At 39.8% G+C, this 16,589-nt stretch overlaps 2 protein-coding genes across 5 annotated transcripts; one reads left to right on the plus strand and one right to left on the minus strand.

Moving 5' to 3' along the window:
- Nucleotides 1-807: 807 nt before the first annotated feature.
- On the plus strand, nucleotides 808-4,957 carry tmem151ba (transmembrane protein 151Ba). Its single transcript, XM_026318672.1, has 2 exons — nucleotides 808-891; nucleotides 3,524-4,957. Exons 1-2 carry the CDS (start codon nucleotides 808-810, stop codon nucleotides 4,955-4,957), a joined length of 1,518 nt encoding a protein of 505 aa, XP_026174457.1.
- On the minus strand, nucleotides 1,026-15,577 carry drc5 (dynein regulatory complex subunit 5). Of its 4 annotated transcripts, none has more exons than XM_026318668.1 (6): nucleotides 15,533-15,577; nucleotides 14,542-14,715; nucleotides 13,881-14,449; nucleotides 12,665-13,114; nucleotides 11,682-11,789; nucleotides 1,026-1,201 (listed from the first exon to the last, which is right to left on the minus strand). In XM_026318668.1, exons 1-6 carry the CDS (start codon nucleotides 15,570-15,572, stop codon nucleotides 1,031-1,033), a joined length of 1,512 nt encoding a protein of 503 aa, XP_026174453.1. In that variant the 5' UTR covers nucleotides 15,573-15,577; the 3' UTR covers nucleotides 1,026-1,030. The 4 variants fall into 4 exon arrangements, with proteins under 4 accessions (XP_026174453.1, XP_026174454.1, XP_026174455.1 ...); XM_026318669.1 differs by having other exon boundaries at nucleotides 15,461-15,534; XM_026318670.1 differs by having other exon boundaries at nucleotides 14,542-14,718; nucleotides 15,461-15,534.
- Between the last annotated feature and the right edge of the window lie 1,012 nt (nucleotides 15,578-16,589).

Consider the following 16,589-nt stretch of genomic DNA (forward strand, 5'->3'; position numbering starts at 1 on the left):
TGTGAACTGTCTACAACTCGGTTCTGAAGATGTACACTGTTATTGCTGTCTCATTTTGTATTGTATTGTACTGTATAAATCTTTTGTCTTGCTGCCATTTGGTACAATACATAACCTATGGTCTTAGAAATGAAACGTAGACATCACAGGACTATTGTACTACACACTGCTTTTTTCCTGTGTTTTATGTCTGTGATGCTGGCTAGTGTATACTGTACAGATTTAATATTTGTTTTTTTCATCTTTATAGCCATCTCCTTTTTAAAAAATGTTCTCCGTGTCATAGTTCAGGATTGAGATATTATGATCTTTTGGTCCAGACTCCATGCAGGTGATGCAGCTAATGGGACGCAGGGGGTGGGTTTGTCTGTGCAGCAGCCTCTTATTTACGTTGTGGTGTCGGGGTGGCTGCTCACACGTGCCGCTGCCTGTCGTCTTTGTCCTGCTCCACAGCTTCACAGGCTGCCATGGACACTGTCTGCAGGGAGCGGAGCTGACTGCCGCCTTTGCCATTTCCTTACATCGCATCCCTTGCAGCTGTCTTCACCATTACACCGCGAGGGGCGTCTCAGGCGATTCTGCGTGTCTTCCGAGCCACAATGACCGGATTCCCGTAGGCTCTTATACCCAGCGTCGTCTGCACACCTGGAAGATGCTGGGATGATGCATCCTTTCACATGGGCGCCGTGTAGCCTAAATTTGGTTTCTTCTGGATGATGCACACAGGGGTTCTCGGTCTGTTTATGTTTGATCCTGATTTGGAACCCCCCCATCCCAATAGGAAATCCATGCACCGTGATCATCATCATGTCCCCAGCATCGGCTGTGACGGCCAGTGAAAGCAGCACCACCACCGTGCCCGAAGAGGAGCCGGACAGCCCGCGGGAGGAGGTAAGGACACATTGTTTGCAGAGTCCGGGCTAATTTTCTTACCCAAACGCGTGTGGGGCAAATTCAGCCTGAAATTAGTGTTTCACACTCCACTGAAACCACAGTGGAATCCCAGTAATGTCACTATAGTGATTTGGGTTTAACCGGAGCTCATCACTGTTTTTATTAGTGGAAGAACACATGAACCTGTACATGCAAGCGCGCACCCGAGGGTGTGAACGTGCATAGATGTCTTCCCTCCAGACAAGAGGTTTCCAAACAGAGGTTTAGGGGCCTGTTGTGGGTCCTGAAGAGGATCCAAGCAAATCGTCTGAAACATGAAACAGTGTAATATCATCATAATATCTGTGGTACAGTGAGAGAACACAATGGCTGCTGCGTGCAAATGTTTCCACACAGTTTTTGCCCCATGAGAAAACCTCTCACAGGAACAAACTATGTGGGTTAAACACTGTGTGAGCACAGATGTACCTGTCAATACTTCACAGCATCTGTCACTTACAACTTCCGTCCATTGTCCTGACGCTGATAAAACAGGCTGAAACATATTTTTCTATACAGGGAAGGTTGGATTCAGTTCATTAGGATTTTTTTGTTTGGGCAATAAATGTAATATTGTTTATCAGTAGGATTTTCTTCGTCTTTACTGTTGCTGTGTAGACACCCCCACCACACACACATGTTGCTCAAGTTACATATCCATTACACAAGAGGGTTTTTATATAACCTAGCTGGTCTTATTATGTCAAGAGAAAGTGTCCATGAGTTTGAGAAGCATTTATTTAAAGACACCACACTGGTCTCATAAATTGTGAAGCTTCTCATGTCAGAAGGTTTTTACTGGAGCAGGTGTTTTGTAAAATATTGATCACATTTCAAAACAGCCTTTTTTTCAAAACAACATTCATTCATAGATATTTCGATTTTAAGTTTTCATATTATTATATGTATATATTATATGCTGTGAAATGTCAGTAAAAAGGTTACTGATATGATTGTAAATTACAAAGGTAAAATTAGGATACACATGGTTCTATGTATGGTGTATATACCCTACTGACGTACGTTTTGTACCATATCTGTGTCAAATACAAATATTTGTTGGTCTAACTCAGATCCTAGATCTAATAGAACTGGTCTGGTCAGAGGAATTTCTGTCTGATGCAACAGAAATGTCAACACCTCTGTGTTCGTCTGGTGAGTCACTTCCTAACAGCTCGAACAGGTTCATCTGTGATCTAAAGCAGGGACTTTTTAATTGGAAAGTCATATTTGTTGCAATACGTAATGTGTAATAAAATATTAAACCACTAATGCAGTTACCCTAGCTTATTTGATATGCAGAATATTTCCTGCTACACAACTGCTCATCTTTGTCCCTGCTACTTAAATAGTGCCTGTAACATGTAGTATGAGCCACAATCTGTGTCATGTTGTATTGATTTATTGTTCTTGAGGGTGTGCAGGAAGCCAGTGAGTAAATACTCCGTTTGCAATAGGTTCACCTCGGTGGGGAATTTCAGTGTTAACGCCTTTTTCCCAGTGGGGTGTAACCTTGGGTTGGTAAGGGACTTAGGGACCATGTGACTAAGGTGGGGAAGATAATTAAAGAGAAATAACATCTATTATTTATGCTTGTCAGTCACTCAAAGAGCAGAAACCTGACTTGTTGAATTCAATACATCGGTGCAGTGATGCTCATTATTTAACTGTGGTCTCTCACATGCAGGGGTTTACTGATAGACTGTCCTATATGGAGAGGAGAACCTTTGTTTATTTACCGTGAGTAAATAAACTAAGGTCTTGCTACTGTACAAATCTAGTGTTTGATGGTGGACTCCACACCCCAATGTGATGTCTGTCATATAGATTTTTTGAATGATATTGAATGATATAATCCATCTTTCCTGGGCCTTCTGAATCTCTGCCGTGTTTGTGCCAGCGCTCTCAAAAGGCGTGGCTAGCTCTAGATGCAGGCACTGGGGCTTGCTGTACCCTGAGGTGATAAAGGATGACACCAGCTTTATGCTGCCGGAGTCAAACGACTGCTGTTTTCTTGTTGGCTTGACATTAAATTGTGGGATCTAGCCCTCTGAATATTTCTATTATACTCCTTCTCTGAAATGTAATTCATGATGACATAAGCATACAGTACTGTATGTATCATATCCACATCCACACATCAGGTAAACAGAAACGCACAGGGTTCCATACTGACTACAAAGTAAGTAACACTGTAGTGACAGTTTTTCTTGAATTTGATAAGATCATGATCATGAGAGTGGATGAAACTTTGATCATAACAAGCACAGACCAAGACATGAGCACAACTCATGCATAAACTATGCAAAAGCACTTTCAACGCAGAAAATTTCCTTAAATATTTTACATGCTAGAGCCGGTGCTTTTTAACTATTTCTAACTTTACACATAACAAATATTTAGATCATATTTATACATCAAAATATTATAATATATGTAAAATGTGTCTAACCCTTTAGAATGCTAGAATTAGAATTATTTAGTCTAGTTGAGAGTTATATTCTGTCAATACACACATTATCATTCACAGTATCATAAAACATATTCATAATTGCTCTACTGACTTGCTGCTTTTCTTTTCATATTGTAGCAGCGGCCCCAGAAGCAGTCCTTGACTAAGTCCCTGTGCCAGGAAACTCACTGGAAATGTCTGCTGCTGTCCCTGCTGATGTATGGCTGTGTCGGGGTGATGGTCTGGTGCCAGATAACCAAGGTCACACGCCTCTCGTTCGACAGCGCTTACAAGGGAAAGTCTATGATGTACCATGACAGTCCCTGCTCCAACGGCTACATCTACATCCCTCTGGCCTTCCTAGTCATGCTCTATGTGGTCTACCTGGTGGAGTGCTGGCACTGCTACACCAGAAATGAGCTGCAGTACAAGGTGGATCTGGACAGTGTGGCCGAGCGCATCCAGCGAATGCAGCAGGCCACACCCTGCATCTGGTGGAAGGCCATTAGCTATCATTATGTCAGGAGGACACGTCAGGTGACGCGCTACCGTAATGGAGATGCATACACCACTACCCAGGTGTACCATGAGAGAGTCAACACCCACGTGGCTGAGGCAGAGTTTGACTATGGGAACTGTGGGGTTAAGGACATCTCTAAGCACCTCCTAGGCCTGGACAGCTTCCCTATCACCAGGCTGAGGTTCACTAAGTGCTTTAGCTTTGCCAATGTGGAGTCAGAGAACTCCTACCTGACCCAGCGGGCCAGGTTCTTCACGGAGAATGAGGGTCTGGATGACTACATGGAAGCCCGTGAAGGTATGCACCTGAAGAATGTAGATTTTAAGGAGTATATGATTGCCTTTTCTGACCCCAGTCACCTTCCTTGGTATGCATCCAACTCCACTTTTTGGGTGGCAGCTGCTTTCACCCTCTCCTGGCCCCTACGTGTGCTGACAGAGTATCGCACTGCTTGTGTACACTACCATGTAGAGAAGCTGTTTGGCTTTGACTATGTGCCAGTAACACCATCTGAGGAGCGGCCATATTGCCGACACATCCCACGAGTCAACACAATTGACAGCACAGAACTGGAATGGCACATCCGCTCCAACCAGCAGCTTGTGCCCAGCTACTCAGAAGCAGTTCTCATGGACCTGGCCCAGCTCTCAGGAAGCTGTAACAGCTACTCCATATGTAGAGGCTATAGGCAGAACTGTGAACGCTGCCACCGTGCCATCAGCAGCTCCTCCATCTTCTCTCGCAGCGCTCTCAGCATCTGCAACACGGGGAGCCCCCACATCCCCTTTAGCGCCAGTCGCTTCTCACTGGGCCGACTGTATGGCTCCAGGCGGAGCTGCCTGTGGAGGAGCAGTGGGAGCCTGAACGAGCAGTCCTGCCCCACAGAGAGCACACGCTGTCTGTCAGACCAGCAGACCAGTGAGGAGAACCCTCCAGCCTATCAGGATGCGCTTTACTTCCCAGTGCTCATTGTACATCGCAATGAAGGCTGCCTCAACCACGACCACCGCTCCCTGCACAGAAATGGCTCCTGTGTAGAGACTTCCCTATGACCCACGGTTCCCACACTTGTCTGAGAATATACAGGAATGGGGAGAAACCTCTTAATCCCTGGGTTGAGAAGATAATAACTTCTGCTCCTTTCTTTTACAACTGAGGTAACTGAGTCAAGTTGCCACAACTACAGTAAGAGCATCAAACAAACAGAGAATAAAGCATGTGTGGGAAGGTCTGAACGGACTTAACAAGTCAGTGAAAAGAGACCTGGTGGTCTTGATGGGATTGGTGTTTAAAAAACAGTGCGGCTTTAAAAGACCATACAACCACACATAAGTGTCACATACAGCACTGCACCCTCGAGTAACAAAGAAATACCATGCAGAATCATGTCCTATTGTAAATGCCATATCTACAGAGCTCACTCATGGAAAATTTGACATGGGTAATACTTCCAAGTATTTGAATCCTAAAATGGGTCTTGACACAGTGGTAGCCTAAGGAATTGCCAAGAAACAAAAGTTAAAGATAAAGATAAAAAATGAATTAAATCTTGAGTGAGAACTCAAGTACTGAGAAATTCCTTGATCCACCCATCTTGGGAGTTATGTAAATTAGGTGAATTGTGATGGAAAAAGATATCAGCACTGCTGTCAAAGCATACTTAACAAAACTAAATAGCTCTGCTGAATGAAAATATATATTTTAAGAATTAAAAAAGTGCAAATATAAACTTCGAACATCTGCATGTAAAAGATTTTGATACTAGGTGATTTAAATCTATTCATTCAAAACCAATGCTCATGGAAATCCATGTTAAAAAGGATTACATTTTCATAGTACAAAAATAAATGTCTTATGCAGATGCTAAACTATATAGTTGGGAGAAATTGACTGGGTTGCATGACATTATACTCCCTGGCTTCCTAAATATAGCAACACAGTCGATGAATAATTAAGCACAGGTGGGCTAAAGGGCACAAGACCTTCAAACTGAATCAACACCTCTTCAAACTGTTTAATTACTACTAAGTGTATCATTTCTATAATGGCCAACTACAGTAATAAACCACACCATAATATTGATGGATAATTGTTAAATCAGCTAGTTAAAAGCTCAAAGAACCATTTAATGTCATATTTGGCAATATTTTTATTCAGCCTACCTCTTTATTTAAGTGCCTAGCAATCAACTCTTATTGACAAGCAGAGTTACCACACCTGAAGTCATCTCATCCCAACATGTTTCCATTAAAATTAGTCAAATTTACCCTGACAATAACACAAAGTACATGTATGTGAGAAACATGATGTATTAGTCGATCGTTTTTTAAATACAAAGGTCCTAAGAATCAGATCCTAAATGCAGATGATTTTTCTTTATAATGGACCATAGCTCTTGAATAGCCAGCTCTGTGTTGCTACTGATGCTGCTGCTGATGCATAGCAGAGAGACAGCCAGAGAGCTGGCCATCAAAGCAGCTAGAAACAGGCAGACCTGGATTCATTACGGATAATGTCAGTTTTAATACTCAACTGAGCGAATGCAGTAGCTTAGTCATGGTGAATTCTGTTTTACAGCTAAGCCATGTACAATACATTTTAAATGGAAATGAAGTGAAAATCAGGCATGAGACAACTTATACTATAAGAAATAATAGGTAACAATTGGCTTCCAAGATGCAACTGCCCATACCGCTGAAAAATAACACTCAGAATGTGCTTTATTTCTTCCATTGTTCCTCAACATTTCTGAAAAGCCTTTTAAAGCTACTTTAATTGATAAAAAGAAGCACTGTGCTTATTTACAAAGTATTAATTTACAAACCAGCCTGTCACAAGACCTGCAGTGAAAGATAATCTGGAATGGATTGTTGGCAGATCATTTACTGCCATTAGACATCTGAATCATTGGATTTCTAAGTACAGTAAGGATCTTGTCTGTGGTCAAGATATTTTGTGTTATTTCCTGTAACAGCTGGTCTTTCTAATAATGGGCTTATACTGTAAATTCTGACCAATTAGCCATATTCATTACATTCCATGTGTGGTGTTAGGTTTGTAGTTGTGAACTGTCTTTATAGCAATACTAGAGAATACACTAAAATAGTCCAAAGCAGCATGACATGATAAAAATACAGATTCTATCAAAACTGACATTTTATTCAACAAATGACAGTTTGGAATAAAAACTCTCTACACAGTTTTTACAGCTGCCTGGACATCTATGCACCCCCTTAAACTCAGGATAGCATTACACCCCTGGTCATTAGTCCTCTGCTCCAATTTTAGGTTTATGCAGTTACAAAGACATTCATTTTGCTTTTCAAAGACTTTTGCATGGATCTCCTGCATAGTAACTGGATCAACAGGTTTACAAACAGTGAATGCTGAACACATAACTTTACTAATGTCCCATTTCACGATACAAGAGGGAAAGGGACAGAAGCAACTCAGAAAAGAGAGATGTCTTAATCAGTTCTTTACCAGGATTTAGGTTGCACCAGCCATTCACAGTCATCACTGAGTTTGTTTGTTCACAGAAACTATGAACTAGTTTCAAACTGATAAATTTTGCACCATTATAATATTTATGTGAAAATTTGCACCATTATAAACATGTGTCATTAAATATCTGTGGCAAGCAACAGGAAAACAGGCCCACAGTATCATGAGATGTACAATAAGTTACTAATGTTTAGGGGGAAATTTATATATTCAGCTTAATGGGAATTACTTTGTACATGTCGATATTTATTTGATTTATGTTTGGATTCAAAGAGCAGTAGACAGTATGCAATGAAATGTAAACATGTATTTAGTAAACACATAAATAATAGCACAGCCAAATCAAAACTTTCTGACAGCTGGTGCAACCTGCTCCTGGTGACACTTACTGTTTGTACATATTAAGATCCTGTTTAAAAGGAAAAGTGTTGTGCGATCTGGGAACAATGCCTAATTACTTTGTTTCAAAAGATTAATGAGAAGACCAATAATGTTCTGGTGTCTGTACGGCAAATAAACTATTGCCAGCAGCAGGCTGGAAATTGGGGAAACAGCTAGCTTGGCTCTTTGTGAAGGTTACAAAATCCACTTATCAACATCAGTCAGACTCACACATTATAGTTTGGCACATAGTATGCTTAGCTGTTTCACTGTTTCCAGTCTTTATGATAAACTAATCGACTGCTGGCTCTACTTTCACATTTAATAGTCAGGCTTCAGTGGTCTACTCTCAACAAGAAAGCAAATAATCATCCTGCAAAAATACTAAAATTATTTCTTTCCTTTAATGGTTTATGGGTTATGCACTACACAACCATTCTGGACAACATAAAGAACATTTTTTCACTAACAGGAAATCAAATGAGATGAAGGGATCGAAATTCATTCATCGATTGATTCTGAGTCGTGGAGGACTGGATCATATCCCAGCTTGCATTGGTCAGAATTCAAGAGGACTTGGATGTCCTTGTACTGTAAAACCCAGAGGACATACCAAACAAGAGTGTGCAAACTCCACGAGAGATTAAAATGTACTATTGAACTTGTAAGAGGTGGATACAGGGAGAGTAAATATTGGATTTCAGCCACAGTTTCATACTGAAGTATCATATTCTCTCATTCATGATTAGCCAACAATCCTCGATGATGGCTTCACTGTGATATTCATATGTAGTCGTAAGGATGGAAAAAATGTTCACCAGTGCAATGTTTACACAACAGTGAAAATAACATTTGGGTGTTGAAAATGGTTTTAAATCTGATTGGAAGGTTCATAGTGAGACATTTTCTCTATAGATGACTGTTAGCAACGTAAAGCATTGAACCCTTTATCATGTCTGTCATGTAGATTAGGTGGTTATACGTAGTCTTTCACTGAATAATGTTCCGGGGCTCATCTTTTTCTATAAAAATGTGGATTTTCAAGACTGTAGGTCAGAAGGGATTTGTACTGTAAGTAAAATAGAGATGGGAGGTTAGAATGACTGTTATGGATTTTGTGTTTAGTTGAGTGTGTCTTACACTGAGGTAACTGGAGCAACATTTTTGATGTTAAACTGAGTTTGTTAAGTCACAAACAGCAATACAAACCCTTTTTAAATGCTATAGAACGCAGTCAACAGTGTCTTTGTGTTACATGTTTGACAGATTTTTGTTTCCCTTTAAACAAATTTAAACAAACACAATTTTAGATACAAAAAATGCTGGTAGAACCTATGACTAGTTTAGGAATGAGGAACCTATGGTATACAAATCTTTTTAAGGGAAGGTTGAGTAATTGGTCTTAGTGATTACTAATTGAAATAACACCAGTAATCATAGATTGATGTATATATTTTTGAATTAGTACATCACGAACATACAGAATAGCTTTGCCTCTCTTCATATGTTTCTACAAAATGACTAGTGATTCCTGAAAAGTTAAAAACTGGGCAAACGTGACATTAATTACACTTGTTTTTGTTGCTGCCTAGCAAATGTGTTACACTATTAACCAGTAGATGTAGGTAGAAATAAAACAACGCAAGTCTGTATGTATTTCAACACCACCACAACGTTGCCTTGAGGTTACATAAGGACTGAATACCAAATCTGTGTAGCAAAGTGGATAAAAACTCCTCAATAAACTGAACTGCTCACTAAAATGTGTCAAAGATTAATCTGACAACTGTTGCCTCAGATGTGATGCTACATATTTTGCAAAGTGTGTATTTTAATTGTGACAGCTGACAATATGACCAAACCAAACTACATACAGTGGGTACAGAAAATATTCAGACCCCTTTAAATTTTTCACTCTTTGTGTCATTGCAGCCATTTGCCAAAATCAAAAAAGTTCATTTTATTTCTCATTAATGTACACTCAGCACCCCATCTTGACAGAAAAAAACAGAAATGTAGAAATTTTTGCAAATTTATTAAAAAAGAAAAACTGAAATATCACATGGTCATAAGTATTCAGACCCTGTGCTCAGTATTGAGTAGAAGCACCCTTTTGAGCTAGTACAGCCATGAGTCTTCTTGGGAATGATGCAACAAGTTTTTCACACCTGGATTTGGGGATCCTCTGCCATTCTTCCTTGCAGATCCTCTCCAGTTCTGTCAGGTTGGATGGTGAACGTTGGTGGACAGCCATTTTCAGGTCTCTCCAGAGATGCTCAATTGGGTTTAGGTCAGGGCTCTGGCTGGGCCAGTCAAGAACGGTCACAGAGTTGTTCCGAAGCCACTCCTTTGTTATTTTAGCTGTGTGCTTAGGGTCATTGTCCTGTTGAAAGGTGAACCTTCGGCCCAGTCTGAGGTCCTGAGCACTCTGGAAGAGGTTTTCTTTCAGGATATCTCTGTACTTGGCCACATTCATCTTTCCTTCAATTGCAACCAGTCGTCCTGTCCCTGCAGCTGAAAAACACCCCCACAACATGATGCTCCCACCACCATGTTTCACTGTAGGGATTGTATTGGGCAGGTGATGAGCAGTGCCTGGTTTTCTCCACACATACAGCTTAGAATTAACACCAAAAAGTTCAATCTTGGTCTCATCAGACCAGAGAATCTTATTTCTCATAGTCTGGGAGTCCTTCATGTGGTTTTTGGCAAACTCTATGCGGGCTTTCATGTGTCTTGCACTGAGGAGAGGCTTCCGTCGGGCCCCTCTGCCATAAAGCCCCGACTGGTGGAGGGCTGCAGTGATAGTTGACTTTGTGGAACTTTCTTCCATCTCCCTACTGCATCTCAGGAGCTCAGCCACAGTGATCTTTGGGTTCTTCTTTACCTCTCACCAAGGCTCTTCTCCCACGATTGCTCAGTTTGGCTGGACGACCAGATCTAGGAAGAGTTCTGGTCGTCCCAAACTTTTACCATTTGAGGATTATGGAGGCCACTGTGCTCTTAGGAACCTTGAGTGCTGCAGAAATTCTTTTGTAACCTTGGCCAGATCTGTGCCTTGCCACAGTTCTGTCTCTGAGCTCCTTGGGCAGTTCCTTCGACCTCATGAGTCTCATTTGCTCTGACATGCACTGTGAGCTGTAAGGTCTTATATAGACAGGTGTGTGCCTTTCCTAATCAAGTCCAATCAGTTTAATTAAACACAGCTGGACTCCAGTGAAGGAGCAGAACCATCTCAAGGAGGATCAGAAGAAATGGACAGCATGTGAGTTAAATATGAGTGTCACTGCAAAGGGTCTGAATACTTATGACCATGTGATATTTCAGTTTTTCTTTTTTAATAAATTTGCAAAAATTTCTACATTTCTGTTTTTTTCTGTCAAGATGGGGTGCTGAGTGTACATTAATGAGAAATAAAATGAACTTTTTTGATTTTGGCAAATGGCTGCAATGACACAAAGAGTGAAAAATTTAAAGGGGTCTGAATACTTTCCGTACCCACTGTACTAGAATCTAAATAGCAGAAAAACCTTATGGCCTGACATCATATACATTTGATGAAGGATCATTGCAAATCAAACAGCAAAATCAGCAAAGAGAAGCAAACTGCAAATAGCAGACAAATAAATACCTGATTAGAGTTAATTTTCCCTCAGAAATGAGATATAGGAACATTAGAACTGGACAACTGCACCTTTTGTGCTTCAGATTAAACCTTTTTTAGTTTAGCTATGTGCTTTGTTCTGAGATACAGCATTGGCATACAAATGATTCTGACTTAATACACGGGGCCAGGATCAATGTCTGTATTAAAGAAAGAAGCTATTAATGTCTACTTTCCTTCTCTTGAGCTTGTTTCTTTTCTTCTAAACTCTGGTTGGTCCAAATCACCTTGTTAATGGCAGAAACGATCTGATCATCAACCTTCGTCAGGCGGATATCACATTCTGTTAGGCTGGTGTTGCAAGACATCGCCTCCTCTAGAGCTTTGCCTCCATTCTGCACATATGAGGAAAGACAACAAACAAATGCCCATGTTGAACACATCACAGGACCTTGTTACCAAAAAGGGCTGAGGAAGGTCTTAATAATAACCTTGAAAATCAATTCTGCAGCTCTCCTACTTTCTAAACTGCTTATTGTAAGTGTCACCAGTGTTATTTTGTTATGTCTGAAACAGGCATTTCTATTTTTGTAAAGAGTAGACCAAGGTCAAAGATACTGATGCTACTGCATGCTGCATTTCTGCTATGTGGGAGATTTTTGATCCTCTGCAGTGTATTCCACTCAGAGATACAGTATACAGTGAAATCTTGAAGAGGAGAGAGCAAAAGGAGTGGAAAGTTTAGATCTACCACTCATGGGGAAACAACACTTACTCAGCTTTCCATTATTGCATGTTTTCCACATATATCTATGAATAATTGAAAATCCTTGTACTTTAAAGCTATTCTGACTATTTACTTCACAGTGCTGTGTCTACGCAGGCACTAGCATGCGTTGGCATAAAAAGTGTTAACTATGATAACATTTTGGAGCGATAGATGAGCAGCAGATCTCCTCAACTTTTTAAATTGATTTTGTGTTAGGTGAAGAATTGATTGTATCAGCTTTATACCATTAACTTCAAAGTACAAAAGAACAGTAAAGTTAAATCAAGTATATCTTGGGCCAAATTATAAGTGTGCTCAAGTGCAGATGCAGTTGACAATCTAACTTGTCAGTCTGCACAACACTGAGCTCAGGTTCAACATTTTTTGCCCCAGTAACAGTAAGGATCTAGTTTTCATTTTTTAAACCAGTCAGGTGGTTTTCTGTTGTGTTAACCACTGCAACAACAAAGAATCAAGTTAATCCCAAATGACTTCACTTACCTCACCCAGATTGTTGCAGGAGAGATTGATGCACTTCAGGGTGTTATTCTGAACTAGCACTTTAGACAGAGCAATGGCAGTCAGCCCCGTCACTTCATTGGCTCCCAGGTGCAGGTGCAGTAAAGTGTTGTTGTTCATCAAGGCCTTACCTATGGCCTGACCCCCTTCATCTCTCACTCGGTTCAAACGCAGGTTGAGGGACAAAAGAGTGGAATTTTTGGACAAGGCATGAGCCAAAGCTTTGGCCCCTGGGTCTCTAATATCATTGTCACACAAGTTCAGGATCTCTAGTTTACTCATGCTGAGCAGTTTACCAATGGCTCTGGCTCCTCTGTCTCCAATCAGGTTGTGAGAAAAGTCGAGCTCCCTCAGGGATGGGTGGTCCAGAAGGTTTTTCACCAGCAGTCGGCACTTTTTATCCTCTATGTGGCTTTGATGGAGCCTTAAAAGCTGCAGAAACAGTACAGTATGAGGATTAACAAGAATCTGTCGTGAGTCTTCCCATGTAGTAGAAAAACTGACACATTAGGACCACAGATAAAATGTCAAACAATAGTGGGCAGTGCTGTACATAATGTAAAATAAAGTCAGAAAATAAAAAAATACCAACTATTACAATTTGTAAATTAGTTGATTCATTTAGAACTTAAGTCATTTATCAGGCAAACATGCTAAACCTATGCTCTGTGATTTTTCATTTGACATTTTTTTAAATTGAGTATCTTTGGGCTTTGGATGATGATGATGTCACCTTATGCTCTGAGCAATTATAATGAGAATTTTAATTACCTTCTGTCTAAATATAGACCAAAATATAGACCAAATGATTTATTTAAAAACATTAGCATTAGCTGCAGCCTTAGGTTTCCATATCACGCACAGATATAGTAGATGCCATGCTCTCATGCAGTAATAAATTCATGTGACAAAACTTTTGCATCAAATAGTGACTTATTTAGGTTGCTGCTAGAGGCTCTTCTATCTTTTTTGATGTAAGTAGAGCATGCATTTAATGCTTAAGTTGTGCCAACAACAATTTTCTTGTTTCATGACAGTGGGAACATTTTTATTATAATGCTTTTTAACTGGCAAGAAAGTATGGAATGTTAAAATACAAGAAACAAAATGTTTCAGACATTAGGGCTCCGTACCTGCAAGGATGCAGACCTACAAAAGACAGCATACCATAAACCACTGAGGAGGAATCAATAGTTACCTTTAATGTCTTACAGGATTTAAGTGCCGTGGCGAGAGACACACAATCTCTGTCAGTCATCTCAAACATCTTCCATTCGAAGTTCATACCACATTGCTTGACCCTGTATACCAAATGGAGCTCTTCCAGGCTTGTCAATTTGTCAAGCAGGATGTTGAAGTCAAAGTGGTCCATGGAGGGTGTATCATAATCATTGTCACTTGCCAACTCTAAGGCATATTCATCTTCCTCTTTCTTGGGCTCTTTGATTGGTGGCAGCAACTGGGAGATGTCCAGCCTTTTAATATAGTTTTTACAATACGACACCATCTCTTGAACTGTTTTTGGCTCTGTTACACCTGGAATAAAGAGCTCAATAATGTTCTCCATGGACCTCTCAAGGAACATTCGTTTCCAGCTGTGGCCATAATGTGAGACATCACAAAGTTCCCAACGCTGCTCACAGCACCGCTTCCAGTAGACACCATCACTGATCATGCTGGCTGTCACATCCAGAGGCAGCGAAGGAGATAGTCTTTCCTGGATTAAGTCTTTCTCGACTGGTGTAAGTTTTTCATAAATGGGCTTTTCTGTAATAATTTTAAATTCTAGTTATTCTCTGTGTAGTGTGTAAAAGAACATATAATTACAATATAATTAACAACTACAAACAAAAGCATACCTTTAAAGTTCTTCACAATGCTTTGCAGGCAGAGGTTTGATAAACAAGGAACTATATTCAGGGACCAGTCTGGATCTTCAGCAATGATCCTCCTTGTTCTTCTGCAGTCCTCAGGTACATTGAGTTGGGCCCCTGGAGAAAAAGTGGACTTGGACATGGTTGCAGGGTCTTCCTCTGCTTAGAAAGAAGAAATGTTAAATTATAGATATAATATATATACAATATATATATATAACACATGTTTCACATGTAAGCATTTGGAAATAGACTTTCTTATTTTTTGGTGTAAATATGTGTCGATAACTTGTTTTAGGGCATGACCCATACCTTAAAAGGTTAGTGAAAACGAATTAACCCTTATATGCATAAATTATGAGAAAATAGATCAAGATTTTTAATGATTATTTATATTATTCAAATTAGAAATTTGGGCTAAAAGGTATTTAACTGTTCACACATTTGGCCACCTTGCAACAAAAGAGTAAAAAGGCCTATGAGCCAGTTGATAATAAGGAATACCACATTTTGTGAGGTTATCTATAAGATGAATGACAAAAAAATGAAATAAAACAATCAAAGTGATATTAACAATTGTAACTACTACAAAATGGATAAACGTGAAAACAAATCCTTTGCTGATGAAAACTCATTTTCAGCTCATTCTTGGTTGAAATATATCAGTTATAAAACTACCAACACCAATTAGGTAACAAACGGTGGACTAATAACTCAAAACCGCGATAATCATGAGATCATGATAATGTAACCTTAAATTAACTGTCCATAATTGTGGACAACATGCACGAAAGAGTTCAAATATGGGTTTTAGCTAAGGCTGACATGTTAGCTAGCTAGCTAACTAGTTATACGTTGGTTCGCGAAACAAACCTGTCTCTAAAATTAACGCAAGTAGACTCACATCAACATAGCTAACCAGGAAATATTTTATTTTTGTCTTCTTCCACTTAGCTAATCCCTGTTTACACTTTACCGTATTCACCTGCAGTGGTCCGGACTTCACCTGTCTCCATGGTAACAGGACGCTCACGGTTTAGTTCACGGGAGTTTGAACTTTGTGCTCTGAACAAGAGGGTCGGTTTACGTAACGTTAAATGACAAACATGTTGTGGCTAGCCTTTACGGTTTCCATTGCCTTATACCATTTCTAAATGAGCAAATATTGGAAAACAGGGTGAAGAAAAACGCGAATTTTTTGTTCGACTGTCACAGTCACTTCTTCCTTTCACAAAGTGCAGTCATTCAGAGTTTGTAACACGTGGATCTGTCTATCTATCTATCTATCTATCTATCTATCTATCTATCTATCTAGTTTGCAAATGCCAAATCTATGTGTGAAAGATTATCTAAAATGCATTATTTATTAATTATCTAACTGAGAAAGAAAAGATGTAAAAACATACACACAAAAATAACAGTAGCCTGCCATTTCACTCTAATTGACTAGTGAATATTTTTACAGTTGGAATCAAAATGGGAACCTTGAATCGAGGGCTGTGGGACTGTGTTTTTAGGCCTGTGTGACAGCCGTGTTGATTTAGGGTGTGTGCTGGAGGTGCTGCAGTGTTCAGCCTGATCATGCTGTGAAAGACATTTGGTTTCAACAAAGTCGGCAGATGGACCCCGGATATGGACCATGGCCCTTTGGATAGGTTGCATACTGGAGTGAATCCATCTATCTCACAAACAACAACACAAAGCAGGTGCAGTACAGTGCAGAAGTGACTACATCTATAAAGTATACAGTATGCTGTACATTTGTTTACATGCTTGAGTTTGTATAGTTTTTTTTTTTATTAAATCTTATATGTCTTAAATCTCACACTGCTCTGTGTGAGCTAAAACTGATCATTTCCAAGTCAGTTGATAAGAGTGGATTACACTCTAGCTTCATTGATTATGCAATAATCTAATTTTCTAAATCTAAATCTAATTTTCACATGACCACGAATGGGCACATGAAATAGTGAAAATGACTCTGTGTTCATGTGGAAGCTCAGAGAAAGAAAACGTGCGTGAGAGAGATGTCT

This window comes from Mastacembelus armatus, chromosome 24 (genome assembly GCF_900324485.2).
Source record: "Mastacembelus armatus chromosome 24, fMasArm1.2, whole genome shotgun sequence".
Lineage (NCBI taxonomy): Eukaryota > Metazoa > Chordata > Actinopteri > Synbranchiformes > Mastacembelidae > Mastacembelus > Mastacembelus armatus.